This window comes from Castor canadensis, chromosome 19, assembly GCF_047511655.1.
Source record: "Castor canadensis chromosome 19, mCasCan1.hap1v2, whole genome shotgun sequence".
NCBI lineage: Eukaryota > Metazoa > Chordata > Mammalia > Rodentia > Castoridae > Castor > Castor canadensis.
Genome location: NC_133404.1, coordinates 261,302 through 289,300, shown reverse-complemented (window position 1 = coordinate 289,300; position 27,999 = coordinate 261,302). Strand labels below are relative to the sequence as shown.

The 27,999-nt window shown below is 53.8% G+C and overlaps 2 protein-coding genes across 4 annotated transcripts; both read left to right on the top strand.

The window, feature by feature from the left end:
* Window positions 1–326: 326 nt before the first annotated feature.
* On the top strand, window positions 327–14,200 carry Cln6 (CLN6 transmembrane ER protein). 2 transcript variants are annotated; one of them, XM_020166532.2, is made up of 7 exons: window positions 328–507; window positions 6,154–6,268; window positions 9,485–9,583; window positions 10,441–10,629; window positions 10,923–10,978; window positions 12,193–12,315; window positions 13,778–14,200. In XM_020166532.2, the coding sequence occupies exons 1-7, from the start codon at window positions 422–424 to the stop codon at window positions 14,046–14,048; spliced, it is 939 nt and encodes a 312-aa protein (XP_020022121.1). In that variant the 5' UTR covers window positions 328–421; the 3' UTR covers window positions 14,049–14,200. The 2 variants fall into 2 exon arrangements, with proteins under 2 accessions (XP_020022128.1, XP_020022121.1); XM_020166539.2 differs by lacking the exon at window positions 9,485–9,583 and having other exon boundaries at window positions 327–507.
* A 1,599-nt stretch (window positions 14,201–15,799) lies between these two features.
* On the top strand, window positions 15,800–26,109 carry Calml4 (calmodulin like 4). Of its 2 annotated transcripts, XM_020166555.2 has the most exons (6): window positions 15,800–15,903; window positions 17,862–18,045; window positions 18,122–18,152; window positions 21,973–22,113; window positions 23,404–23,592; window positions 25,852–26,109. In XM_020166555.2, the coding sequence occupies exons 2-6, from the start codon at window positions 18,043–18,045 to the stop codon at window positions 25,947–25,949; spliced, it is 462 nt and encodes a 153-aa protein (XP_020022144.1). In that variant the 5' UTR covers window positions 15,800–15,903; window positions 17,862–18,042; the 3' UTR covers window positions 25,950–26,109. The 2 variants fall into 2 exon arrangements, with proteins under 2 accessions (XP_020022144.1, XP_073918128.1); XM_074062027.1 differs by lacking the exons at window positions 15,800–15,903; window positions 18,122–18,152 and having other exon boundaries at window positions 17,939–18,045.
* Window positions 26,110–27,999: the final 1,890 nt, after the last annotated feature.

Sequence of the window (27,999 nt, the reverse complement as noted above, 5' to 3'; positions counted from 1 at the left end):
TTGGCCTCCTCCTCAGAGCCCTATTCTGCTCCAGCCCTACCCAGGCCTCAGCCAGACTTTGCAAAACTTCCCTTTCGGGAAGACGCGGGGATCCCGGGACTCTATCGGTGCACTTGCTGCGGGCGCAGGTCCACCCCCACCGCACTACTTCCCGGGGCGGAGCTCGCCAGGCCCCGGCCCGGAGCCCCGCCCTCCTGTTCCCTCCTCCCCTCCTTACCCCCTCCTCCCCCGCCCTCCTCCCCGGGCCCCGCCCTTCCTCCGCGCTAGGCGTCCCGTAGCTCCGCCCCCCGCCCTAGCCGCGCACCCTGTGGCTCCGCCCCCTTCCCCCGCCCCCTCACGCGCCGGAGCTCCGTGCTGGGAGCAGTGCGCCGCGAGCAGAGCCGGCTCTCAAGCGGAAGGCCAGGGCCCCGGCGGGGCAGCCATGGAGGCGGCGGCGCGGAGGCGGCCGCTCACGGGAGCGGCGGGGGGTTCGGGCGCGCAGCCAGGCGCCTCCTTCCTGCAGGCCAGGTGGGCGAGCGGGGCGGGCGGGGCGGGCGGGCCGGGGTCCCGCACCCGGACCGCGTTCCCGGCACTCACCTGCGCGCGCTCCTCTGTTCCGTTCTCCTCCTGGAGATCCCCGGGCCCGCGAGGCTCTGCGCCCCCCGCTCCGCCGTCGCCCAGAGTTCGGGGCTCTCCTTTCCCTGCCACGTGACCGCACTAGGACCACTGTTTCCCAGGGAAGACCTGGGGGAACCCCTCCGGGGTTAGAGAAGCTCGGCTGGGCCCTCCCGTTTCCGTGGCTCCAACTCATCTGCAAGTTCCGGGTGTCGCCCCCGGCTTTTCCGGGGTCCTTCAGCCTTGAATAAGACTTGCATTCTGACCATGACTCACTCCTTGCCCTGGGAGCCCTAAAAAGTGAGACGGTAGCGGAGGCACGGCCGAGAAGGGGGTGAGCTCCCATCCTGAGTCAGGAGGAGCCCTTCTGAAGGAAGGCAGTTTGGGTTATCTAGCTGGGATGGACAGGGCTGGGACAGACAAACCGCCTTTTCATCTTTCCCTCCATTCTGTTTTCATCCGCCTTACGGACCACAACATTCCTGGGGTGCCCATCGCAATGTCAGGCCCCAAGGGCAGGGCGAAGGGAGCGCCTTACTGTCCTGTCCGAGCCAGGAGGGTCAGGGCCCACGCAGAGGGGAGAGGCAGTCTTAGAGGGCTTCATGGAGGAGCTGAGTCTTGTAGGACTCTGCAGGGGACCCAGCACAGAATGCTGCTCAGCCCGGGAGACTGTGCGGAAAGGCAAGGATGCAGTGGTTGGTGCTGGAGTTTTCTGGGTGTAAGAAGGAGTGACAGGAGGACGGACTGTGAAGAGCTTTTAATGCAACAGGGCTGGGAATACAGTGCAGAATTTGAGGATGCACCTGCTCTGGGGACCCCGAAAACTAATGCCTACTCAGATGTTGGGCCCGTCCTTTGCCTCACCCTAGTTTCTGCTCTGAGGGACATATTAAGAATGCAGCTTTTATTCCCTAGGCTTTGAGAAGCCATGGTGTGCGAAAGTCACGTTTAGGTAGTCTGTGGTATGATTTGGGATGACAGAAGTTTGGGACTCTGGGCTGAGACTAGCTCTTCTGCTACTGCACGATATGTGGACTGACAGCCACAAACTGTTTTCTTGTCCACTTGGAAACAATTTACTGAGCACAATTTGGGACCCTGACCGCATCTACAGTGGTCATCCCATAAGATTATCTTGCATATGCTGTCAGAGCTGGCTTGGTTTGTGGTGGCACACTCCAGGATGCTCATCCAAGGTGAAAGTGCCTAACGATGCATTTCTGAGCACTTGTTCCCGTGATTAAGCAGCATGTGTCTGGATTGCATACTTTATGTTCCATTTGCTCATCTAAGTGTCACCTCAGCCTGTGAACTGATCATTTTATTGAGGAAACAGGCTCAGCCTGACCAGGCTGGGGCTCATACCATTTTACAGACCAGAATCATTTATGGTGTTCAGCAGGCACTTATTAAACACCTCTGGTTTGCCCAGCACTGTGCTAGGCACTGGGGTGGAGAAGGGAGAATAGTTATCTTCTACATTTGGGACTGTCATAATTATCTCCTATATTTTATTTGTGGATTTATCTTAAACACCAAAAATCAATATATGATGCTTAGGATTTTTCAAGACATGTAAGTGTTGTTTCATACAGAGCCAAGTGATGGTTCACAGCTACATTTGCTTTTGTTTTTCCTGGAGTTTCTGATTGTCTTTCTTTTTCTGCCTGTCATTATTTGCCTGCACTTACTCATTTTTTTCTTTCTTTCTTTTTTTTTGGTGGCACTGGGGTTTGATCTCAGGGCTTCACACTTGGTAGGCAGGCACTCTACCACTTGAGCCACTCCATCAGCTCTGTTTTGTGGTGGGTATTTTCAAGATAGGGTCTCACGAACTGTTTGCCCAGGGCTGGCTTTGAACTGTGATCCTTCTGATCTCTGCCTCTCAAGTAACTAGGATTATAGGTATGAGCTACTGGCACCCAGCATACTTCGCCATTTTTCATTAAAATTTTTCATCTAATATTCTTTATATGAAACCAACATGAGCCCCTCTCTATTCCTCGTTGTTGTAGGATTACAGATGTGTCTGCTTACTCCTTCAGGACAGGACCCCTTCCTTTCCTACCATCTAGTCCTGCAGATACTTCAGCTGTGCGCTATGTGCTCCCCAGCTGTCACGGTGTCAGTTTCCCCATAGGGCAGACTTGGGGCTGTGGAGGAGAGTGGAGGCCACCCTCGTTTCAGGTTACCTGCCATCCTGCTCTAACCATTGTTCTCAGCAAGCACTGCTGGTGTTTGAGACCTAGGGCTGGCAGGGCTCAGGGCCCAGTGTGTGAAGTGTGCAGAGCCGGGATCTTGGGATGGGCTGGTGATTGCTTGTCCTTGGGCCAGGGGCTGGGGGAAGAGGCTGCCTTTACCTTAATTCTGTGTTCTGCCTCCCGTGGTCAGTGTCCTGACGGAAGAAAACCAGTCAGAGACTGGTTCCCATTCTGCCCTGTGACTGCCTCCCCCTTTCCCCTCCCCAACACACTCTTAACTTGCTGGACTTGTGGCGGGGGTCCCATTGACTCAGGTGCTTCTGAGGTAGTGGAGGGAGTCACACCCACACTTCTATTATTCCTTCTACCAAACATCCATTCTTTGGAAGTTTCACAGCAAGGCACTAAGGCTTCATCCTCCTTCATCCAAGTCCTTTGGGCCTGGAGGTTATCACTGGCTGCTCTTTGAGGCCTTGCCCTGATAATCACTAAGTGAAAGGGGCAGAATGGACCCTCTGTATGGGTCACTGTCTCTGAGCCCTGAGCAATCCTCCTAGTTACCTTGTGAATATCTGCCTGCTCCAAGGCGTGGCCAGCCCTCCCTTTTTTTAATCTGCCCCAGTGGCTGCCCTGTCACCTCCACCTCCAGGCCCTTCCTGCTCATTGGCATGGTATCATTGTCCCCTGCCTCCAGGCTCCCTTTCTTTCTGCAGACTTTGCACACTGCTCCAGGCCACACCAACCTATCTCTAACTTGACCTTCCACTGTGCTGCCTGGCTTGTTACCGTCATTCAGAAACAAAGAGTTAGCTGCTAAGAGCACAGGTGTTGAATTCATCGAAGCCCAGGTTGAACTCTGCTCCTCAGGACTCCCGGGTTGCAAGTAGAAAGCCAGTTGACCTGCTGAACTCTCAGATGGGAGCCTGTGCTGGCTCAGATGGCCAGATCACAGGCCTGGGATAGACACATGCCCACTGGGGACACATGAACACTAGGTATCCCCATCCTTTGGGGGGCGACTTCATTCTCACCTGGCTGTCCCTGAAAGGAGGAGGCTTGGCCACAGGTAGCCTTGGGGCTTGGGTCTTTAGAGTCCCAGCACCAGAAGGAAGGAACTCATTTGCCAGCTCCAGTTAGAAATATCCCACTGGACCCATCAGCTCACCAGACCTTCCTGTGGCCAAGGAAACACCATCTCTTCCCAGAAGAAGCAGGGGTGGGAAATCACCTGGCTAAAGAAATGTTCACAGCAGCTCCTCACTGTGCAGGTGACTGTGGCTGAGCCTTGGAGGGCATCTCTCAGCCTCAGCACCCTCCCCGTGAAGCAGCAGAGTGACAGCTCCTGCCTCCCAGGAATTAGATGGTACGGTGAGGCTCCTAGCATAGCACACAGCTGGTGTGCTGTAAGTGGGGTGCACTGAGAAGACCTTGTTGACTTACAGAAGACCCACTGCCCGTGTCCTGCCTGAAACCAAGGCCTTGCCTCCCTGGGAGCAATGAAGCACGGGCAGAGGACAGCCTTTGGACGTCTCTAATATTTGCCACTAGTAAGAAGAACACACTCATGTCACACAGCACTGTTCCGGGCACAGGATGACACTCAACCTCAGTCATCTTAGGGGGTGATGGGCTGCTTGTGTTTGGAGGTGGTGAGTAATGGCAGAATGCTGTAAAGAGGATTTGGACCCTGCTTGGGAGGAAGGCACATTGTGAGAGCCTCTTCCTGACAGTCTAGATGGGAGAGCACACTCCAGCCCATGGTGGTGTCATGGCTGAGCCGACTTAGTGAGGCTCGCCTCCCGTAGGGCGCTTCCTGCAGGAGCTGCAGAGCTCTGGGCAAAGCTTCCTCAAAGGCCTCTGCACCTCAGCACTGCGAATAGCCAGAGACCAGCTGCTTTGTAAGAAAAACGGGCATCCAAAGGTGTTCATCAGGGTTCTGTAGAGGAACAGAACCAATCAAATATATATAAAATTATAAAAGTGGATTTATTGGATTGATGTACACAGTTGGAGACTGGGTAGACCCAACAATGGCACGCTGGAGAGCCAGAGGACCCAGTAGCTGTTCAGTCCAAGATGCTGGGAGCCTCAGAACCTCAGGGGCCAACAATGCAGTCCCAGTCTAAGACTGAAGGCCTGGAAACTCCATGGAGAGTCACTGGGATGAGTCCATGTTGAAAGGCTGAAGAAGATGGAGTCTGATGTCTGTGAGTGACTAAGGCAACAGTGGCTGCATCTTGCTCAGCAAGAATGGAGCTTGCCTGCTCAGGCTGACTTACTTCTTTCACCTTGTATTCCACCCAGGCCCCCAGTCTTTTGGATGGTGCTGCCTACATTCAGAGCAGGTGTTTTCCTCAGTTACCATCCTACATGCTGATGATCTCTGAGACATCCTCACAGACACATGCAGAAGTGGGCTTTTCTACTACTCTTTTAGGCATCTCCTCAAGCTGATAAGATTAGCCATCACAGACATGTCAGGTGGTACTACATGTCTTGCTCCCTGCTCCCTCTCCCATCAACTCGTCCTTGCTGGCTTCCTTCGGTGTTTCACTGTGGGTTGGTAAGAAGAGGAATTCCAGCAGCCCTATGCTTACCTCCTTAAAGTCCAGGAACCAAGAGGCAAGAGGTCCTGTCCCTTCCACTACCTCTAAGGCAAATCTAGTTGGAGGGCTCTAATTGGTCTAGCTTAGGCCTTGTGCCCACCCCGTGGACCAGTGTAAGCTCTGGAGCCCAATCATTTTGGTTCAAGTCCTTAGCTGTGTGGCCTGGAACAAGTGACTTAGCCTCTTGGGCTTGTTTATTCACTTATAAGTGGGGATGATACTCTAATCTCAAAGGGTTTCTGTGCAGATTGAAGGAATTAAGTGAGGCCTTGGGGTGTAGCTCAGTGGTAAGAGTGTGTTTAGTGTGCACAAAGTACTGAGTTCCAACTCCCAACAGTACAAAGGAATTTTGAATGCATGTAATGCCGTCATACTTGTAAGCAGATAACAGTAGTGCCTGGAGGGCAGTAAGTGCTCAGTTGTCCAGTGTCATTCCACCACAGTGTTGCTTGTTTTCAGCCATGTTTGCCTCCTTTGCCTGGTTTTATTTCCCCATCATTTTATAGGGGAGAAAGCACAACAGTTACTATAGCTGTTTGACAGTTTACTTCCTGAATCACAGGGAAGCTGCAGTCAGAGCAACTGAAGTCCTTTGTCCCCTGGACTGCAAGACCGGGCTTCCCCAATGGCCTAGGCCTCAGTTGCCTGTCTCCCTGCCTTCAAGTCCCCATACCTCTTTGTGGCTCACCTCCAGGAAAGGTTCCAGTGTGGGGAGGAGAGAAGAGCTGACCCCTGGCTTGTTCCTTCCTTAGGCATGGCTCTGGCAAGGCTGATGAGGCTGACTGCTCGGCTCCCTTCCACTTCGACCTCTGGTTCTACTTCACGCTGCAGAACTGGGTTCTGGACTTTGGCCGCCCCATCGCCATGGTGAGTGTGAAGCTGTGACAGAGCCATGACCAACACTGAGGAGACTCAATGTGACTTGTGTGACCATAGACAAGTCATTCTTCCAGTAAACCAAGAGGAGCTCAGCTCTCTATGCCTTCACATTTCGTTAGCTGTGTGCGTGCCAGACTGGTAACCTGCAGCAAGTGAGGGGTCCGTACTCATCGTGTGCCCCAACTGTCAAGGGAGTTGGTGGCCCTGCAGAGTCATCCTGTCCTCGCTGTAGCCCACATCCTGAAGCAGGTGAACCACATTTAACTAAATCATTGAGCCAGAGAAAGGAAGCAGAGTGTCTGCTGTCCTTCCCGATAGTTTTGGGATGTTGTCACTTTTCTACAGATGAAGCAGATAGGCTACTTTTGCATATTATAAATGACTGAGTGTAAGTAATTTTTAGTTGCCATCTGGTGAAACCATCCCCTTCTCTCCAGGGCTCTTTCATGGGTGCACAGAAGAGGTTAGTCCTGGAAGAGACCCTCAGGGAGGTAGCTATAGAGATGATTGGTAAATGATAGATAGGTATAAATAGATAGATGGTAGATAAAGAGAATGGAAATAATGAGGTGCTACCAAACACCTAATTGTCACTTTTTGTGAGTGGACTGTAAAAATAATAGCTGATGCCATCACAGGCGTCCCTTAGGTGCTTATGGTAAAGCAGCAGAGTCCTCTTGGAAAACAGTTTGGTGATGTTGTAACTGACTGGTCCCTACAATGGCGTCTGACACTGGAAGTGCTCCTTATGTTTTTACTGAATGATAACAGTAAGGTGGAAATAGCAGTGCACATACATTGAGTACTTACGCTATTCTAAGTTTTTATGTGTTTAAGTTTATTCATTTATTTGTTTGGCAGTACTAGGGTTTTGAATGTAGGGCCTTGTGCTTCCAAGGCAGGCTTTCTACCGCCTGAGCCACGCTTGTAGCACACATATTTAAATTTATTAATCCTCATATTAACACTGTCATCATTAACCCCAATTTGATGAGGAAACTTGAGGATGGAAGTCTGGCTCAGGGTCACCAAACTAGCAAGCAGAGGGGCTAGCCTTTGGCCTAGATTCCCGCTCCTTCCCAGCGTGGTTCAGCTGTTTGATGTCTAGGCAGAGCCCCAATATGTGCACCCTCCTGAAGTCCTCACACCCCTTCTCAGAGTTCCCTGATGACGTAGTCAGCAAGAAAAGAGCAGCTTCTCTGAATGCACCATGGTGGCATGTCATAACAGCCGAGACTCGGAGGGACTGTGCAGTCCAGCAGAAGGCCATTTTACTGCTCCAGTACAGACAGTGCTGCCTTGCTATTAGTCAGAATCTGGGATACTCCAGATTGAAGGAGAGAAAAAGTGTGTAAATGCCATGCGTACTAGTTATCGCAGGTCAGTGACAATTGGTGCATGGGACCAGGTGTCCCTGCAGTGTGGCAGGAGGATGGCGATGCTGGTTCTCCCTGTAGCAGACTTTTCATCAGGTTTTTATATGTGGAAATGAAGAGGATTTGAGCCAGGAGTTGGTCATCTGGTCAGGGTTTGGTGACCTTGTACACCTGGTCACTGTTCCTTGGGGGGGCTTCTTTCATCTCTTAAGATTATTTGTCTGGCTTCACTTAGCCCTCCTCCAGCGTGAAGGTCCCACATTTTGGGGGCAGAACTGCTGTTTCTGGAGGGGAAGAGAAGAGGCCAGAACCTGTGGTTCCTCTTTCACCAGGACTCAGCTTCAGCTGGCCTCTCAGGGTCCCCACTGCTACCCAGGGTTGCTGTGGTCACTGTAGCCCTAAGTGGGGCTTGTTCAGTGAGTGTACATTTGAAAAGCTTACGTGTACACTGGAGCTTTTCAGAAGTACACATAATAGTTCTAGTTTTGTAATAACTAGACATAAAAATGTTTATAAGTTGTAGAAGTACCATGTAGACGTTATAAAGAAATATTAGACTCCATATGTCTTTCCAGTCTCTCCCCTGACAGTTTGGGGTACAGCCTTCTGCTCCATTCTCTGCTCACACAACCATGCATATGCATCCTTTTTTTTCCTTACCAAAATGAAAATTTTTTAATTTTTATTTTTGAATTAGCATACATAATAATATGAGGGAATTTCTCTGTGATAATTCATGCATACCGTGCTCTTTGAGCAAATTCACCCCCTCTGTTATATTCTTGTTTACCCCCCTCCCCTTATTCTGCAATTTGATTGTTTTTCACTTTTTTGGGGTAGGGGGCAGCACTGGGGTTTGAACTCAGGGCCTCATGCTTGCTAGGCAGCTACTCTTACCATTTGAGTCATTCCACCAGCTCTAAACTTCCCATAGTAAAAATGTCCTATGATGTATTCACCTAGCCTATTTAGTTGAAGAGTCAGCTATTTCTGGTATTTTGGTATCACAAAACATATTTCAGTAGCATGTACCTCTTGATATCTGTAGATATACACACACAAACACACTGAGACTGAGAAAGGGGCGAGAGATTGAGATTGAGAGGCCAGTGCCCTGGGAAGGCTAGCTTTATTCAATTTCTGAGTTAAAAGAAAGAAACGCTGAAACCTTTGATTGAAACTTTTGGTCATTACACATTGTCAGTCAACAGATGTTCTTGAGTGCAGTTTTGTGGTTGTGAGGTGTTTGACCTTGCATTAGTAGCTTTTGTGCTGCCCTGACAAGGCCAGGACTCGGGGGACCAGGAGGAGGACAGAGGACCGTCCACATGGAGGAGCCCCTGGCCCACCTCCTCTCTGAGGAAAGTAGAGAAGGGAGAATTGAGCCACCTTTTCCATCGTATTTTTGTTCTACTTGGTGGCCTAATGCCTGCTCTGCCCTGATTTGGAAGCCGCGCTCAGTGGACAGGGTCGTTTCCCATGTTGGCCTCATGGTCAGGGCACCTCATTGTACAGGGGCACTGAGGAGTCAGGTAGACCACATGGACACCAGTTGGGGAAACTGAGGCACAGAGAAGGTTTTCAACAAGTCCTACCAGCAAGTTGGTGGTACAGTACAGCCAAGTCACAGAGGAGCCTTTCGGCTCCAAACAAAATTTAGGCCAGGGCAGGCCTAAATTTATGTCTACTGTGAGACTCAGTTTCCCTCTCTGGAAGTCCTCTTGTCCCCAGGCTGCCAAAGAAGATCCCTAGAGATCACTTTACAGGAGGGCTGGCCCCAAGGCCTGAGGGCCTGCTTGAGCATGTCTCTCCCCTGCCTGCCCCCCAGCTGGTGTTCCCTCTTGAGTGGTTCCCTCTCAACAAGCCCAGCGTTGGGGACTACTTCCACATGGCCTACAACGTCATCACGCCCTTTCTCCTGCTGAAGGTACCGTGTGGCCCTTCTCCCCTGCTGGCCTCCCTCTTGGCCTCCCCTCAGGCCCAGGCACTCCTGCCTTAGCCTCCCCAGATGGTTTCCCAAGCACAGCCTTGTATGTAGGTCCTTCTGCCTGAACCTCTCTCCCATCTCAGCTGGGGCCCCTACTGGGGAGGTGGGGCCCATCTCCATCTTCCCCTAACCCCAGCCCTTGATCTGTCCCTCTGTCACACTCAATCACAGCTATGGAGTGGGACTGATTGGGGTGTGTGGGGACAGAAAGGGCAGTCGTGGAGTCTGAACCCCACCTCTGGTGTGGAGAACCTGTAAAGTTAATCTTTAAATGACTTAACTCAGTGCTGTGTCAGTGCTTGTTGCACTGTATCATTTACGGAGTAGCCACAAGACAAGTCAGTACAGACACAATTTCTTTCAAATCTCTCTGATCCATGGTTGGTTCCATCTGTAGATGCAGAATGCATGGATATGGTGGGTGAAAATAGGAGGGGTATAATCTCAGAAAGAGCTAGAACACCTGCCCACCTTCCTGACTCCCCAGCATGTTCTTCCCAGGTCCCTTGAGCAGACTGGTGCAGCCAACCAGGGCACAGATAGGGTGGAGGGCCGGGCCTGGCCTGGCCTCCTGTTTTGAAGGCCTGCTTGTGTGTAACCATGGGCAGTGAGCCGGTCCCCAAGTCTGATCTTCCCTGGGATGTGGATTGTGGCGGAGAGGCGTTGTTCTGAGGCCCTGCCTGGGTTCGTGGGGTCCCGTGAGCAGGGGGAGCTGGGCTGTGCTGCTGAGGGACCTCCTGCTTCCAGAGGGAGGGAGACAAAGAGTGTCATGCTGTGGGCCTTGTTCCGAACCTCAGCTCATCGAGCGGTCCCCCCGCACCCTGCCTCGCTCCATGGTCTACGTCAGCATCATCACCTTCATCATGGGTGCCAGCATCCACCTGGTGGGTGACTCCGTCAACCACCGCCTGATCTTCAGTGGCTACCAGCACCACCTGTCCGTCCGGGAGAACCCCATCATCAAGAACCTCAAGCCAGAGACACTGGTGAGGCTGCCTCCCGCTCCCCATGGACGCCCTGAGCCCTGTCCTGTGGGCTACAGAAGTTGTCCCTGCCCGTCACCACGCCTGACCTTTTGTTGAAGGCATGTGGCTAGGTGAGGGTACCCATCCCTAGGATGCCCAAGGATTATCAGAAAGTGTCACAGCATCTGGGCCCCTGACCCCTGTGGTAGAGGGCAAGGTCTGGGCGGTGAGGGGAGGCTGAGGGGATCGGGGTGGGCAGGTGTGCCCAGGTCCCCTATGAAGCGCGGCCCCCTGACGCTGCTCTGCCTTCCCAGATTGACTCCTTTGAGCTGCTGTACTATTACGACGAGTACCTGGGTCATTGCCTGTGGTGAGTCAAAGGCCACTCTGTCTGTCCCACAGCCCTGGCAAGGCTCTTTGGGGACCAGCTCTCCGTGTGTGCAGTGGAGCGGCTGGAATGGTGTTCTGTTTCCTTGAGAGGGTACTGTGAGTGGTGACCCTGATGAACCTGCCAGGGAGACCTAGCCACTGGCCCTGGCCCTGGGTTCCTAGCCTCCTCCCTCCCATAATTCCTCCTTTCAGGCTGCAGTGCTTGTGGCCACCACTAGAGGGCAATGAGCAGCTGTTGTCCCACCCAGGCTAAGGCTGGCGCATGGGTGGAAAGGATGAAGCCCTGATAAACAACTCCAGATGGTGACGGAGTGGTGAGGGTGGTGAGGAGAGGAAGGTGTTACGGAATGTAGGAAGCTGAGAAGAACCAGCATGACCAGGTTAGGGGGTTCATCTTGTGCTCCCCTGCCTCAGAACTGCCAGGCTCTCCTCCACTCCTTTACCAGTCAGAAAGAAACCTCAGAAATGTGGGCTCTGCCTTAGGAGATCCAGAGCCTCCATCCTACACAGAATAAGCAGGCCAGAGGGAGGAGGTGAGAAGCTGGCAGCTAGGAAGTGGCAAGCCAGCCCTGGATCTGCTGCGGTGTTTGTGGGGTCTGTTTCAGGGCACAGAATGGACAGGCCTCCTGCCATCTCTCCTGCCTTGCTGGAAGGCCTTTTCGTGGAAGGTTGGGAAGGGAGAGGGCAGATGCACAGGCCTGGGAACTAACAAAACAGGGTGGGGGAGTGGATTGGGCGATAGGGAGAGAGAGAGTGAGACAGACAGAGATGGAGAGCATAGGAGAAAGGGGGCCCTGTGTGTGTGGGGGTGGGGGAAGTGGGGCTGTACTTTTGGATGAGATGGCGGCTGTGGTTGAGTGTGGGTGGGAGACTGAACAGGGTTCCTTGGAGGCCCTTTGCAGTGTACTTTTCCCATCCCTAGCCCTGTTGGGTACCCCTATTTACAGTCCAATGTGGGCCTGGGGCTGCCAGGGTCCAGGGTAGTGTGGAGCCTGGGGCATCTGCTTTATGGGCCTCACCTTGTTTCTGTTCCTGTTCCTGTCTTGGGAAATGTTGGGTGGAGAGGAGCACACCTCACCCAAGACAGGTGCTGTGTAAACCATGAAGTGAAGTGCCAGCTCCTGGTGGAAAGATGGTGGAAGCCGGTGGCCAGAGCTGCAGGCAGGCTTCTGAAGTGTGGCCTTCCTGTCACAGGTACATCCCCTTCTTCCTCATCCTCTTCATGTACTTCAGCGGATGTTTCACGGCCTCCAAAGCCCAGAGCTCCATGCCTGGGCCCGCCCTGCTCCTCCTGGTGCCCAGTGGCCTATACTACTGGTGAGTGACACTGTCCCTGGGGTGTGGCAGGACACAGGCACTTAGTGAGCCTCCACGGGACGGCAGACCTGCCCGTGGCCCTCTCCAGGCCCCTGCTTCCTCCTGGGTCTAGTGTTGACCATGGCCGTGCCTTGTGGTGGCATCTACAAGTCTAAGATGGCGTGGAGGTGGGAGAGGATGAAGTTGCACAGTTTCTGGCCTCATGTCCCACCTCTCTGTGTCCCCACCACGGGGCCAAGAGTCCAACTTCAACTCCAAGTCCTGTGGAGCCCCAGGCCTCAGTTTCCCCCTCTGTGGAATCCTGCCTGTCTCCTTCTGGACATGGTGGGGGTCCAGGGAGAAGGGGCTTTGTAAACTCTAAAGGAATGGAGGTGATGAGGATAAACTAGGAGTCCACGACCTCAGGACCACTCACCTGGTCCTTTCTCCCCTCCAGTTCCCTGTCACCATTATGGAGGCTCCAGGCCCCAGCCAGGCTCTTACCCACTGTCACTTCTGCTGAGACAGACGGGGGATTGTGGACATTGCAGGAAGGCCTGGGTAGAACGGAGTCCCTCTTTGATGGGTTGATGGGAAGCCCTCTCCACGTGAAAAGGTGTCTCCTTCCCTGGGCCCGAGAGCTGGGCGAGAGCTTGCTACAGATCTCAGCGTAGTGCCGGACAGTCCCACGGTTGAGAGCCCAAGAGAACAGGCTGAGAAGTCACAGTTCCCCAAGGTCACCAGCTACTGAGTTGCAGAGCTGGAGTTCCGTGTGTGGATGGGTCGGCACTACGGCTCCCCCTGGTGGCGGAGAAATGAGTAGATAGCCTTAGAAACCCTCCAGGCCCGTGGACACCAGGGGTGCCTGAGGGTCTCTGGGAGATCTGACCATGCCCTGGCCTCCAAGGGTCAGTAATGACAACCTCGGTAAGCTGCAGCTGCATTCCCAAACTCAAATGCCTTCAGAAACCAAGCAGGTAACACACATCAAGCAGAGGAGGCCATAGGGAATGGTGGGTGCTGGGGCCAAGTGTCAAATGCTTTAAAGCGGGTTGCTGCTTTCTCCTCTGGTCAGTTTCTGATGTGATCAGGGAAGCAAGAAAGCCACACTTTTAGATATTCTGTTCTTTAAATATTGTTACTTAAGTATTGGCAACAAGTTGGTAATCTTCTTGACAACACACCTGTAACCCCAGCTGTGTCCAGGAGGAATTTGAGACCAGCCCCTTATCTCAAAACCAAAATACAAATGGAAAGGGATGGGGGCATGGCTCGAGTGGAAGAGCATTTGCACAGCGTGCTCGAGGCCCTGGGTTCAATCCCCAGTGCCCAAAACATAAGTATTGGCAACAGACTGAAAAACTTCAAATACGTTAAGCCAACGCGGTATACTGCCAGTGGGCTGTGCAGGAGTGGCCGGCGATTCTTGCTGATGGGACCAGGTCCGGGGAGGGACATCATCACACCTGCCCTGCCTCTCCAGGTACCTGGTGGCCGAAGGCCAGATCTTCATCCTCTTCATCTTCACCTTCTTCGCCATGCTGGCCCTCGTCCTGCACCAGAAGCACAGGTGCCTCTTCCTGGACAGCAACGGCCTCTTCCTACTCTGCTCCTTTGCCCTCACCCTCTCACTGGTGGCGCTCTGGGTGGCCTGGCTTTGGAACGACCCTGTACTCAGGAAGAAGTACCCAGGGGTCATCTACGTTCCTGAGCCCTGGGCCTTCTACACTCTCCACGTCAGCAGTCGGCACTGAGTCCCCGGTACGGGCCACTACTGCACCTGGGGAGGCGGGTGGGCCCTGGGGTATCTGAGCACGAGTGTGCGGGTGTGCAGTGTAAGAACCTGGCAGCCGTGTGTTTGCACGTGGGCCGGTGTATGTGTGCAGATTACATTGTTGAAGACGCACCTGTTTTGGTCAAGTCTCTGGTTTGGATCTTTTCAGGATGGAATTCAGTTTGGGGAAATGTGTCCAGGTCAAGATTGGGGCCCTGCCCTCTGCCTCTGACTGCAGTTGAGCACTCCGTGCCTCCGGGCTGGGCTGACCTTCCTAGGATATCTGATGGCCATGTATGAGGGGACTTGGTGTACTACTTGGCTGGCCTTCAGCTGCCTGGCCCTGGACACCAGGTTCCTGGGTTCTGTCAACCTTCTCTGTATTGTGAAGCTAAACGTGTCTCCTCTCAGGGCTCGTTCATACTCAGTGAGTCGTGGTCCCAAAGTGGCTCAGTGGGCTGGGTTCCTGACCCTCTTGGGGCAGCCTTAACACAGACAAGTGGTTCAGGCTTCCCAGCCTGGGAAGGCTGTGTGCACCCCAGACCCTCGCTTCAAACTGCTCATGGTGTTGAGTCACCCACACCCCAGGGCACCACAGGCCTCACTTCCCCAGCTGTGCCAGCCCGAGCATGGGGGCCCACAATGCTGTCCCTCCACTGTCTTGTCCTCCCTCAGCGGTAGCTCAGTGTCAGCCTGCCATGTGGTGTGGAGCTGCATGGAAGGCAGAGTTAAGCCCTTGCCCTTTTCCCTGATGGGGACACCTCAAGGTTGTCCAGCTACCCTTTCTCACCTGCATCTCTTACCTTCTGCCAGGGGCCCTGCTCCCAGAACGGGAGGCCCCTCTGTAAGCACAGCAAACTTACTCCCTCCTCACAGGGCCAAGAACTGCATCCTTCTCCAGCCAGACCTGGCTGTGTGTGCTGTGGGTCTGGGCTGCCCTGCTTTGCCCCTGCCCTGCCTCCTTGTGCCCTCAGGGAGCCCCAGACTCAGGTTCTCCTCCCATGGGTCCCTCCGTGGGTCAGGCCCAGTGCTGGCAGCCTTGGGTGGTAAGAAGTGGGAATAAAGGCTGGTGTGTGTGTAGCCCAGCCTAATTGGCTATTTCTGACATTGGATGTGAAGTGGGGAGGCAGGAGGGAGTCCTGGAACAGGGAGGGACTTAACTGGTCTGGGGCCCCATTTGGGGCGAAGCCCCCTCTAGCAGAACCCTGGGCAGACTCCAGTGGCCCACTCAGCCTTGTCTGCCCATTGACCCTGGAGGCCATTTGCCAGGCATCTAAGGGGCACTTCCTAGGGGTGGGGGCAAGAAGGGGGCCTCTTCGTCATGGTCACTCCAGCTCTTAGAGGCTGGGAGCACAGGGCAGAAGAAGACCTCTAAGGCCTGACCCCAGGGGTGGCCCAGCTATGGATGTCCTGGCCTCTCAGCTGTGCTGCCCTTTTGGTCTCATTACAGCCACAAAGCCTTTCTGGGGCTGTTCCCAGAAACCACAGAGGAAGGGAGCAAGAGCAGCTCATCTTTGTCTCACCAGCACTCTTGCTTCCCCTCCCTCAAGACCCTGAAGTCTTAACAGATACTACAGGCCTAGTTTGTGGGCCTGAGCATTGTACGTTTTGGGTAAGACAACAGTTTTTAAAAAGTGAATGAAACATTAGGCATGAAAGTGAATACTCAGGAAAGGAAGGAAATCAAGTGATAGGAGCCTCAGAGACCCATGTCTCTTGTGACCAGGGTCTCGGGCAGTTTGCTGGGAAGCCATCTTCACTGCACCGTGGCTTCATCTTCCCAGAAAACCAGCACCTCGGTGCCCAGCGAACCCAGGGGCAAGTTTGGGCCCTAGGTAAGTTTGCCGGGGCTGCAAAAACAAAGTGCCACAAGCTTGGTGGATTAAACCAACAGAAGTGCCTGGCACCAGTGGCTCACGCCTATAATCCTAGCTATTTGGGAGGCAGAGATCAGGAGGGTTGTGGTTCAAAGCCAGCCTGGGCAAACAGTTCATGAGACCCTATTTCAGAAAACTTACCACAAAAAAAGGCTGGTGGAGTGCCTCAAGTGGTAGGGCGCCTGCATGAGGAGGCCCTGAGTTCAAGCCCCAGTGCCGCCAAAAATAACAGTTTATCTCAGGTCCAAAATCAAGGTGGTGGCAGGGCTCCGGGAGGCTCTTCTGCCTCCTCCATCGTCCAGCCAGTGTGAAGCAGAATCCTGGGGTTCCCTGCTTGTGTGGTGGGCACATGGCCTCTCCCTGTGTGCCTCTGTCAGAACCCTTCCTGGTTAGGACCACATGCTCCAGGGTGAACTCTTCTAATTACATCTGCAAATTGCTTCCACAGGAGGGAGCAAAGATCTCTGAGGGCCAACTCTGCTCCTTCACCCAGCAAGCACTGAGCCTGGCAAGACTCAGACTCCTCTGTCATGCTTATTGTGTCTTATTGTGGAGGGGCCGCTTATGGGGAGAGCCAGGCTCAGGAACACAGCACAGGAGGTGGCGAGCAGATGACCGTGGTCTGAATCTCTGGGGATAGCGGGAGCCTAGCGCTCTTCCTATGGAAGCCTTTCCAAGACATGGGGACCAGGGCTCTGCTTGGGAATCTCGTGCACGGTGGCCTGGGTGGGGGTGGAGCAGGAGCTTCCCTGCCCCTGGAGCCCTCCACTGGGGGTCCAATGGTGCAGGAGGAAAGAGACCCAGAGGAGTAGTGGTGGTGGCCAGGCGAGGGGCCCGGGGATCAAGAATAAAGAGTGCAAACAACCCCCAAGTGGTGCTGGGGAGCACTGCATGGAGGGGCAGCATGCACAGGGGGCAGTAGGGTGGGGAGTCTGTGGACACCACCCCAGTGCAGGTGTTTGTGGTCACCAGACATTTGAGGCACCATTGGCATCACCTCTACATGCAAGGCAGAGTGTTGGGGTACACAGTGCACCCTAGCAGACATGGCCTGCACCCCAAGAAGTGCCTCCTGCCTTCGACCCTCACTTCTCAGGCCACACCCAGCAGCGTCCCCTGCTGAGGGCACAGTCCTCATGGAGATCTCCAGTTTGGGAACCTAGGAAGAGGGGACTCAGGACATGATTTAGGGGAGAGAAGACTTTCTACATGGAACTGGTCAGGACAGGAGGGGGTCCCATGGGTCCTGGAGCCCTGGTACAAACTAGCGAGGGCTCTGCCGCTAGCCCCCATGTCCTCTGGTGCAGGGCGCAACCTGTGCAGCCTGATAATCTTGGTTGAAGGCTGTGGATGACAAAAAGGGCCTCTGTCGTGCCTGGTCCCTCACACATCATGGTGAGGGTATGGGAGTCCAGCCTGGGCTGAAGGGCTGTGGGGCATGGAGGGGAAAAGGTGGAGAAGCCTCTGGCCAGGCCAGGGAAAGTCATCCTGAGTAGCTGACTTGGGGCTGCAGGCCTGCCACCCTTACCCGCAGAAGGAGGCTGTGTGCGGACTACTTCATTCTCTCAGCAGTTGTCATGTGGCCTGACGAGGGACTGAGGCATAGCAGGGTAAAGTGACAGGTCAGCAGGAGGGGAGGGTTTTTAATCTCAGCCCCAGAGCACCAAAACCCATGTCTCCTGAGGCATCGCTGAGCTGTCATGAATAGCTCAGGTGACCGGCCTTATAGTGCCCAACTCCAGCAATGAGCTTGTCAGGGTTCCAGCTGAGCCCAGAGAGAGATGGAGGCCGTCCCTAGGGCTGGACCCCCTTTCTGTGCTGCATGGGCTTTTTCTTAAGCGGCCATACTCCCAGGAAGGACCGTTGGTCCTGGGACAGCCTTTCTGCATTACGGCAAAATCCACCTGCCCGCCCAGGGGCGTCTGCTATGCATGGAAGCTGGAATCTGACCCCTGGGGATGGCGTCAGGCCCGGTCTCCATGGCAGCTGTGGATTTATTACCGGGGCCTCCACCTAGCTGGCAGGACTTGGGACTTGAGGCTGGAGGAAAGGGAACCTAGCGTCACTGTGTTCTGTGAACGGCCACAGAGCCCCACTATGGTGAGTGAGGGCCCTGTCCCTGGGTGGGGAGGTCCTGTGCTGAAGTCCTTCCCTGACTGTCCTCTCTCTACTGCAGGCCAAGTTTTTTTCCCAGGACCAGATTAATGGTAGGTGGCCATTTGCTCTTTAATTAGCCACTCCCAGCAAAATATGGGTCTCATTAGTCTGCTGTGCTGCTTTTCCGTTGGTGGAGGAAGTGTGGGGGTGGGGATGCTGGCCTTCCCAGCACTCACTTGGGGCCGGCTTCAGCAGGACCCCTTCCTCTCCCCGCGGAGGGGCAAGCCTCCCAGGTGAGACTGCTGGCTCCATATTGTCAGTGTGGTCTTCAAGCCCCATCTTAGAAGAGAGCTGGGGAGGGTTCCCTCCAAAGCCTGGTGGTTGGACCTGGGCCAGAGGAGGCCAGGGCTGGAGAGAAGCCATTGACATGGCTGAAGGTAGGGGAAGGGAGGGGCTTTGTAGCTGGCAGAGAAACAGGAAAGAGCCCGGGTCTGCATCCACAGGCAGGTACTTTCTCTGGGCTTTAGATAGGGGCAGCTGGGGTCCCCTCTGTAGTTTGGCATTGTTCCCTGTGTCCTTCAGTTTCTGCAACGTCAAGCTGTTTCCACTGGCCAGGAAGAGAGTTGGGTTACACAGATTCAGGTCCGGACCTGGCCAGGGAACCTGGTGGCTGCAGCTCCATGGCTTCAGACTGCCCAGCAGTGGACAGTGGCACCCAGTTGTCCATTCCTCCACATCACTGCTGAAATGTCACCTTGTCAGTGAGCCCCTCTCTGATCACTGAGATAAAACTGTGGTCACCTGGGGACCATGGGGCCCTTGAGAGCCAAGGCAGCGCCACACCAGGCCCTTCACTGGCTCTGGGTCACCTCCCCACGGGCCCTTTGACTTGTTACTCCAAAACAGAGCCAAGACTAGAGGCAGCAGGCCAGGGGACTTTAAAGCACTGGGTTCAGGGCAGGGCCACTCCTGCCCAGATCCAGAGGTGACTCGCCCACCCACGCTGTACATGAGGCTCAGTGGCCTCCTTCCTGCAGCTTCTGAGGCTCCCTAAAGGTAATTTCTCTTTGTATCCCAGTGTCTGGCACCAAGAAAGTGGCCACCCAGGTTTAAGGAACAGAAGATGGGCCAGCGATGCTGGGAAGAATAGGGATTTGGAGGCAGTGACCTGAGGTCCCCTGACCTCTGTACCTCAGTTTTCCCATCTGTGAAGTAGGAATGGTGCCATGTCACTGGGCTGCTATGAGCGAGGGGAAGAGGAGAGGATGTCTTTACCCTCTGGACACTGGGTACAAGAGCTACATTTTTAGGAATTGTGCAAGCAGCCATTACTGAGCAACGGAGGAGCAAACAATGTTCCAGTCTGTACAGAAAGCTGAGGCTGCCCTGTTGCCATCTGTACTGCTGAAGTTTGGAAAGAAGTCTCAGCTTTGTGCATAGAATTTGTAACAGGGTGAGAAATAGCTTAATAAAGGTTAACAGTGCAGTGGCCCACTCTTTAGATTTCATGACAATACAATTCCAGTTCACTAAAAATAAAATTGCGTTTTTCTTTTTGGCAGTACTGGGCTTTGAACTACTCAGGGCACCATACTTGCAAAGCAAGCGCTCTATCATTTGAGCCACACCGCCAGTCCATTTTTCTCTGGTCATTTTGGAGATGGGGTCTCATAAACTATTTGCCTAGGCTGGCTTCAAACTGTGATCCTTCTGATCTCAGCCTCCCAAGTAGCTAGGATTACAGTCATGGTTTGAGAGTAAAGTTATCAGTTCATAGCTGAATCAAAACTGTAGGCTAGAGGCAAATACAAGATTGGCAAAGTTCACTTGTAAGACAGCATGGGGCTGAGGAGGGAAAGCAAGGAGGGTGGAGAGGGGCCAGTGGGAGCCAGGGCTGCCCGCCAGGTCCCGTTGTCTTGTTCCTGCACAGTAATTCCAAGTTCCAACCCGACTCTGCAGGTTTGGAGAGGTTGACGTCAGAAGACAGCATTCCTGATCCACGGGGTGGGGGAGTGGAGGGACTCCATTTGAGCCCCGCCCTTCTGGCGTCAGGGTCTCCAGGCCCTGCATCACAGTTACTGATGTACCCAGGGATGCACTGGGCTACCTGGAGCCAGTCTGTCCTGGGCCACATCTTCCAGCCTTAAACATGTGAGGACACCTGCCATAGGAGGAGGTCTTGGGAGAGCCTTGGGCCCATCTTTCACTCATGACAAACCAGACGGGGAAGGGTTCTGTGAGAGGTCCCCAGGAGTGGCACCGGGTGGAGGACTGAATTTAAGCTCCCTCTATCCTCCATGTGAGGTGATGACTCATCCTCATGGAAGGAACCAAACCTGGGGTCTTAGGTCAGACTTTTGCCCTGCTTTACCAGCGCCACCCAGCCCCTGCCACCTGGACTTATGGTTTGCCTCTCCAGAGGCTCAGCCTCTGGGCAGTTCTGGCCTTTATTGACGGGAGGAGGATTGCACTAGGGTTTGAACTCAGGGCCTCAGGCTTGCTAGGCAGGCACTGCACCACTTGAGCCACTCCACCAACCTCTGGGCAGTTCTGGAGGAAGGTGGGTATGCACAGATTTTCAGAGGCCTCTGTCTCCAGTCCCACCTAGCACTCTGTCTTCATCTAATCCTGAAGTCCTGAACCATCAGGCTCCCAGAGAGTCCTGAGGGCCTCATTTAGGGAACACGAAGGAGCCTTGGCCTGGACTAAAGGAGTTGGGGGCTTCCTTCTGCCTCCTTGCCCCACAGTACTCCACTGGTACAGAGCAGTGTGGTCTGGTGAGCACAACTGCACTACAGGAGCCAGGCTGCCCACAGCTAGGCCCAGCCCCATCCTCACAGCTGCAATAAAACGGTGTCTATCACAGGGTTGTGGGGATAAAACAGAACCTGGGGCGAAGTGCTCAGAACTTGTTCTGTGTCAGCCAGAGAACCCGGCTGGCCTCTGAGACCCATCAGCAGAGCAAGGAGCAGGGGAGAGAACAGAGTTGGCATTCCGGCTGGTTGGGCTAGGGCTGGGCTCCCATGGCGGGCTTGGCCAAGGCAGAGGGAGAATCTGTCAGCAGAGTTGGGGTCTGGCAGCTGGCGTGCAGCTCTGTGGTGGGACTGTGCAGGTAGAGGAGGCTCTGAGCTGCCATTTCATCTCCACCAAACAAGCACACAGGGAGCTAGGCTGGCAAGCTGACAACTTCTCTGTGCAGGCCCTGGGTAAACTTCCCACAAGTTCCATGGGAAGTCTTTAAACACGGGACCAAGAGAGGCCCGAAGTGGGCCAGGCACTCACAAGTGCCCACAGCTGTGACCATGACAATAAACCACAACACAGAGCTGCTGGCTGCCAGCCCTTCTCCTCACAGTAATCCTAGGCGTGTTTCTCTGTATGTTGTTTGAAAAGGGCCCTGGGAGTCTGGCCACCCTGCTGTGGGCTCACTTCCCCTGGCTGGCCACGGAGGAGAGGTTTGGGTGGAGTTCTAGTCAGTTATGGGAGGCAGGAGAAGAGGCAAGGGAGGGGACAGCGAAGGAAAAGAGGGGGTGGTGTTGCCAGATAAACACAGACGCCCAGTTAAATTTGAATTTCAGATGAACACTTACTGAATAAGTGAGTATATCACATGCAAATTTGGGACATACTTATACTAAAGTTTAATTCACTATTTCTCTGAATTCAGTTTAATTTGGCAGTTTTGTATTTTTACTTACTATATCTGGCAACCTTGTGTGGGGGGAAGAGAGGGTGGAGGCAGAGGACGGGGAAGACAAGGGATAGGAGAGTTGGGGGGTGCAGCTCAATGGTAGAGAGCTTGCCTCACATGCACAGGGCCCCAAGTCCGTCCCCAGCACCCCCAAAAATGAGGAAGATGAGGTGCGCAGGGGTGAGGGCAGGGTGGAGAGTGAGCAGATGTGACTGATTCTCTCTCTGGGCTGTGCGCAGAGTACAAGGAATGCTTCTCTCTCTACGACAAGCAGCAGAGGGGGAAGATAAAGGCCACTGACCTCCTGGTAGCCATGAGGTGCCTGGGGACCAGCCCAACACCAGGGGAGGTGCAGCAGCACCTGCAGACTCACAGGATAGGTGAGTGGGCTGGTGGGCTGGGGAGGGGCCCAGCAGGTGGAGCAGACAGTGCCTCTGTGCAAAGCCCAGGGGCCTGAGGGGCAGAGGTGTGGGCACCCCCAGGTCTGTCACAACCCGTAGAAAGCAGTGCTAACAGCGGCCCCAGTGTTTTGAATGGGAAAATGTAGCGCAAACCATCCTGCCAGGGTGAAGCTGCTCCCCGATGCTCTCTACAGGTAAAGCTGAAGGTTCAGAGCCAATGGTGGGTCAGGATTGGAACCCCGTTCTTCCGATTTCAAAGACTGAGCTGAAAACTATGTTATCTTGCTAGAAAACCCACCCAAAACGATACTGAAGTTCTCTCTGTTGGTGGGATTAAGGGTAACTTTGTTTTTTCTTTTATTATTGTTCCCTGTATTTTCAACAACAGGAACATATAGGGTTTTATAATCAGAAACAAACAAGCTTTGTAGCTTGTTTTAAAAAAAAAAAAAAAGTCAGGGAGAGGAGTCAGAGGCCAGCATGGCTGGGGACTGGGCATTCAGGAAGAAGGGGCTGGTCCAGGGGAAGGGCTGGCCTGGAAAGAGCACTTGACCTGAAGACCAGGAGGCCAAGTCAGTCTCTGGGCTTCAGTTTCCTCATCTGTCAGTTTCCACTGTCTTTTAGGCTGAACAGAGGTCACATTAGTGGCACGTGCTGCAGGCTGGGAGCCCACCAGGGCCAGGGATGGGCATGCCATGGTCTGACCCCCCTCTCCAGCTGCTGGTTTCCTTGGCTTCTGTTTCCTCTAAACAGAAAGTTGTGGTCAGGGGAGGTTCTGGTTTCCTGCCATTGTGTGGCCAGGGCATGGGCTGAGGCCCTCAGACATGCTTGGAGGAGGACCAGGTGGAGTTTGGAGTGGAGGCTCCAGGGAGCGGAAAGGTAGCTGAGCAGCAAAGCAGAGGGACTGGGGCTTGAGGCCCAGGTGAGGTCATCTGTCCATCCTTGTAGAGGTCCTCTGGAGGCCACCACGTATGGCCCCGAGACCTGCTTTCCTCAGTTCAGGGCAAGGGTTAAGTGGTGGAAGGAGTAGAGTTGGTACTGCTCTGTACTGGTCCTGTGCCACCCACACTCCGAGCTTCCATCCCTTAGTAGGAAAGAAGGGGACGAAGTGAAGAACATCCAGCCAGTGAGCAGCCTGTGGTGGGAACTCAGTAGGAGGGGCTGTGTCCTCTTCACCAAGACCACTGGCACCATCACGGGGCAATGGAGCTAGCAGTGAAGGTCGGGAAGATCCTTTCCTCCCTGCTTACTGCTGCTTGGGTTTCCTAGACAGAAGTGGAGAGCTGGATTTCTCCACCTTCCTGACCATCATGCATACACAAATAAAACAAGAGGACCCAAAGAAAGAAATTCTTCTGGCCATGTTGATGGCGGACAAGGAGAAGAAAGGTTACATCATGGCATCTGAGCTGCGGTCAAAACTCATGAAACTCGGGGAGAAGCTCACCCACAAGGAAGGTAACGCTTGGCCCTGTCTCCCACCAGCGGGAGAGGATTAGGGAATGGGGAGGGTGCCACACCTCAGCCAATGCCCCTCGGGTGATTCAGACCCCAGGCCCAGAAGCCTGGAAGCAGAGGTCAGACCAGGCTGGACCATGGTCTGGGGACAGAGCCAGAAGGGCAAGAGGTAAGAAGGGTCCAAGGTGGAGGACCAGCCTGGGAAAACCCAGGCAGTGGAGCCTCTGGCTGGACACCCCTGTGGCCAGGCTCTTGCTGCGGGGCTTTGGTTGTGCAGAGGTTGCCCTAGAAGCCTGAGAGCTCCAGCGCACAGAGGATGGATGAAGCCAGCAGCACGGCTTAAGCTGGGTACTGGTCTTGTTGATCTTTCTCCTGCACCTCACAGCTCGCTCTGATGGCCACTATGCTCCCTGCCCAGGTCGCTCTAAGAAGGGAGTTCTTTCGCAGGGGCAGCTGGAGAAGCAGTGCTGACTCCCACTCCTGCCTCAGAGCAGGATGAGGGCGTGGACCTTCTGGGATAGTGTGTGGTACATGCTAGCCATTGGTAGTGTCCCTTGGTGCTGGCAGCCCCTGGCCTTGCCACAGCTGCTATTCCCAGTCTTCCCCAAGTCCACATCCATGGATCCCAGGGCTGGGATTTTCAGTTAGGCTGCATGCTTGCCTGGGGTGGGTTCTGGAGAGTCAGGCTTGGCCCCAAGGGTACAGGGGAAGGAAGGCCTCAATCCCAACAGGCCACTGGTGGGATTTTCAGGTTGTGGTTTGAAGCAGATTTGAATCTTGGCCCCCCCCCTACTTCTTGAGGACCTTAAACGGTTTCTTACCCAATTTCTTCCCTTCGAGGGCTACTATTGCATAAAGAGAGGTCTTATCTGCCCTCACAAAGGCCCAGCACGGAGCAGAGCAGTTAAAAATAGCACTCATCACTTTCTCTTGAGCTGGCTTCCATGTGAATAGGGGAAATGTAGGCCACTGTGGCTGCTCAGGCTCCCAGGATGCTGCTGGCCCTCTGTGTGCAGCTGGAGCATCAATAGTCAGGGCAGAGGGGCCCAAACTTCATGGTCCGTGACCTCTGTCCACAGCAACACATGGCCTCCAACTGTTCTCACTTGTTTTGCTAGCAAAGTCCATTTCAGCTGGGGATATAGCTCAGTGGTTGAGTGTTTGCCTAGCATGCACAGGCTCTGGGTTCAATCCCCAGTACAGCAAAAAAAAAAAAAAAAAAAAAAAACCCAAAAAATATTTCAGAGAACCTACTGGAGACCTGTTTCTCTTGCTTGCTGTGGGAGGCAGGAGACCAGAAATAGGAACCTTTTACCTTGGGGGCGGGGGTTGAAAGAAAACATCCAGTTCTACCCTACTCAGAAGCAGCCTTGCAGGGTGGGGAAGGCTGCCAGTGGGTGACTTCAGCACCACAATTTTTGTGGGTCGTTAAAATGAGACAGGGAGACCCAGTGGGCACCATTCTGTCCTGAGGCACTGACAGACTGCAGCCCCGGGCGGTGGGGTGCTGACCTCTTCTGGACAGGAGACTGATGCTGGTACTGGGCCTGTCCACTGGGACAGCAACCAACTGGCCAAAGGGTAGACACTTTCCACAAAAGAAGATAAATGGCAGTCTCCTGGAGCAGTCCAAATTACTCAGAACTACCATGACTACCACAGGCTCAGGCATGAGCAGCCACCTCTCCTTTGAGGATGAAAGGGTGTTTTCTCACACCCAGAATTAGGTGTGGAGGCGCTGGGGCCCAGGAAGTGGATGCAGGGCGGTGCGGATAGCTTTTGCAGGAGGGTGAGGATGCAAGGCACATGCACTACTTCTGAACTACACACCAGACCCCACGTTTTGTGCAGGGAGCTGACGGTGGTAGATACTGTTTGTCAAAGTCCTCTCCGTGTGGATACAGGGGTGGGCCACATGGCTGAGAAGGGACCACAGAGGACACCCATGTTGCTGGGAGGCTGGAGGGTGGGGCTGTGGCAAGAGAAGCATCCAGGCCAAAGGTTTCTCCAAATATGGGCACAGAGGTCAGCTTTCTTTGAAAGGACTCAGTGACTGAATCCTCACCAGTACACTTCCCTGCCCGTGCCCCCACCCCCGCCCCGGCCTCTGCAGAAAGCCTGAAAATTGAACCAGTGCTCTCCAGGGGTAGGGGTAGGGATGTCCTTCTGCTCTCTGGTTTACTCGATTCCCCAGCCTCCAAAGAGTCCTATGCCTGTGACGTCAAATGCAAAGTGAGGTATGAATGTGATTTATTGCAGTGGATGATCTTTTCAAGGAAGCAGATATTGAGCCAAACGGCCAAGTGAAGTATGACCAATTTATCCAGAAGATCACCATTCCTGTGCAGGACTACTGACGAACAGACTGACAGCCTCCATGCACCTGAAAACCTGGACCAATAGATGTTTAAAAATGAGTGAGCTTTTCACTCTAGGGAGATGGTGAGCACAGTGGCAAGATGACATTGCCCAGCTGTAGCCGGGGGTAACTAGCAATAAATGGTTTCAGCCATAGCATTGACATGTCTTTATGAAAGGTCTGTACTGACTGTAGTAACAACCTAGTCCAGCCCTCTGCAGTGTGGAGTCAGGTCTGCCTTCCAGTCCTGGCCCTGCCACTTCAGGGTTGTATGACTTTGAGGAGATCACTGTACCTCACAAAGCCCCAGTTCCTTGCCAAGGCTGGATTCTCACGTCTTACCCCATGATCCATTAAGGATGAAGATTGTGACTTAAAGAGTGCTTGGCAACCTGTAGAGGCAGTGTGGAACCCGAGTGCCACAGTAGTGTTTCTCCTAGGAAAACAGTCTACTAGAAGACCGTGCTCTATAGCGGGGTGCTGGAACTGCCTGCCATACCTGCTAGGTAAAGCCAGTGCAAAGGGCAAACAAACCACCACAGCAGTTCACACAGCACCTTAGGCCCCCTTAGAAATTCTCATTCCCATGTCCTAGTTTGGGACACTCTCATGAGTTTAAATGAACACACACCCATACTAGAATGAACCTAGCACCAGCTGAGTAGTGGGAAGGCTCTAACCTTACACCCCAGACCAGCGGGAACCAGAGGGCTGCGCCATGGCCTTCACTCTAGGCAGCCCTTTCTGATGCTCCTTGCAGAACCTGGAGCTATACCCTGGATCTGTTGTGAGGCAGAGGTTCCAGAAACAAGGATGGTCTGCCAGAGGGACCCAGGATCACAACCTTGAGCCTTCCCCCAGGTCTAAGACAGAGAAACAGGAGTGTGTGCCAATCAACACCAGAACACAAGTCCTGGAAAGCAGTGGTGGGGACCAGTCCTTCTGGGAGCCCTTCTGGCTCAAGTGGCCAAGCGTGTTCCTCAGCCAGGAGCACCAGGCTGTGTGCTTGTGAAATGAGCCACAAGCATGGGCAGGGTGGGCAGAGCTTCAAATACTAAGATTTTCATCCTTTTATTACCAACATTGAGCCACAGCTTTGTCTAATGGTGCCTTACTGGCTAACGCAAAGCCTATTAAGAAGGGGTATGTCTTCTGTGAGACACAAATCTGTTACTAAGAGCAGGCACTGGGAGGACTGCAGGACAGTCACAGTCTTAGTTCAACTACGTCACCAATGCCACATGGCTTCAGACAAACAGGTCCTGAGAAATGTGGGCCCGCTTCCCAACCGTCCACACTCTCAACAGTACAACTTGATGGGAGCAGGACAGTCCCAAGAGTGCACAGAAGAGTTTTTTGGGTCCCAAACATCTGCTAGGTGAAGTTGTGATCGCCCAGCTGGGGACAGGGGCAGGGGTTCGCACAGTACAGGGGGAGATCCAGGTTGCCCTGGGTCTGAGGCCTTCTTTAACACAAAGCTAAGCCTCACACGGTGGCCAAACCTGAGGTTCCAGCACCTGGGAAGCTGAGGCAGGAGAATCGGGAGCTCAAGGCCAGCCTGGACTACATAGCGAGACACTGTCTCAAAACAACAACAAATAAAGTAAAATAAAAACAATTTCTAGGCTGCTTTTGGGATTAAAGAGGCCAGACCCACACCTCTTACTGAGTCACCGTCAGCCAATCTGGAATTGGCAAGAGAGATGCTGCTGCTGCTGCTGCTGCTCTGGCTGTGGAAAAGTGAGCATGCCTTCCCCTCAACTTCTTGATGTCTGTACCACTGACTGGCCACCTTAGGCAAGTGCAGTCAATTTCATTTGCCCAACAGGAACCCGAGTTCAGCTTGCCAAACACAGCCAGCGTGCGGTGGTTAGCAGAACCTGGGCTTCTCTCCCCAGACTCCAGTCCTAATCAAGGGTGCTTGGTGGCTGGAGTTCTGATTTAAACCTCTACCCCAAGAGCTTTCTCTATCCTGGCTTCATGCTCATTCCTGAAATTCCAGTTGATTTACCTAACACCTGGGGCTGTTTACAAAAAAAGGCCACAGG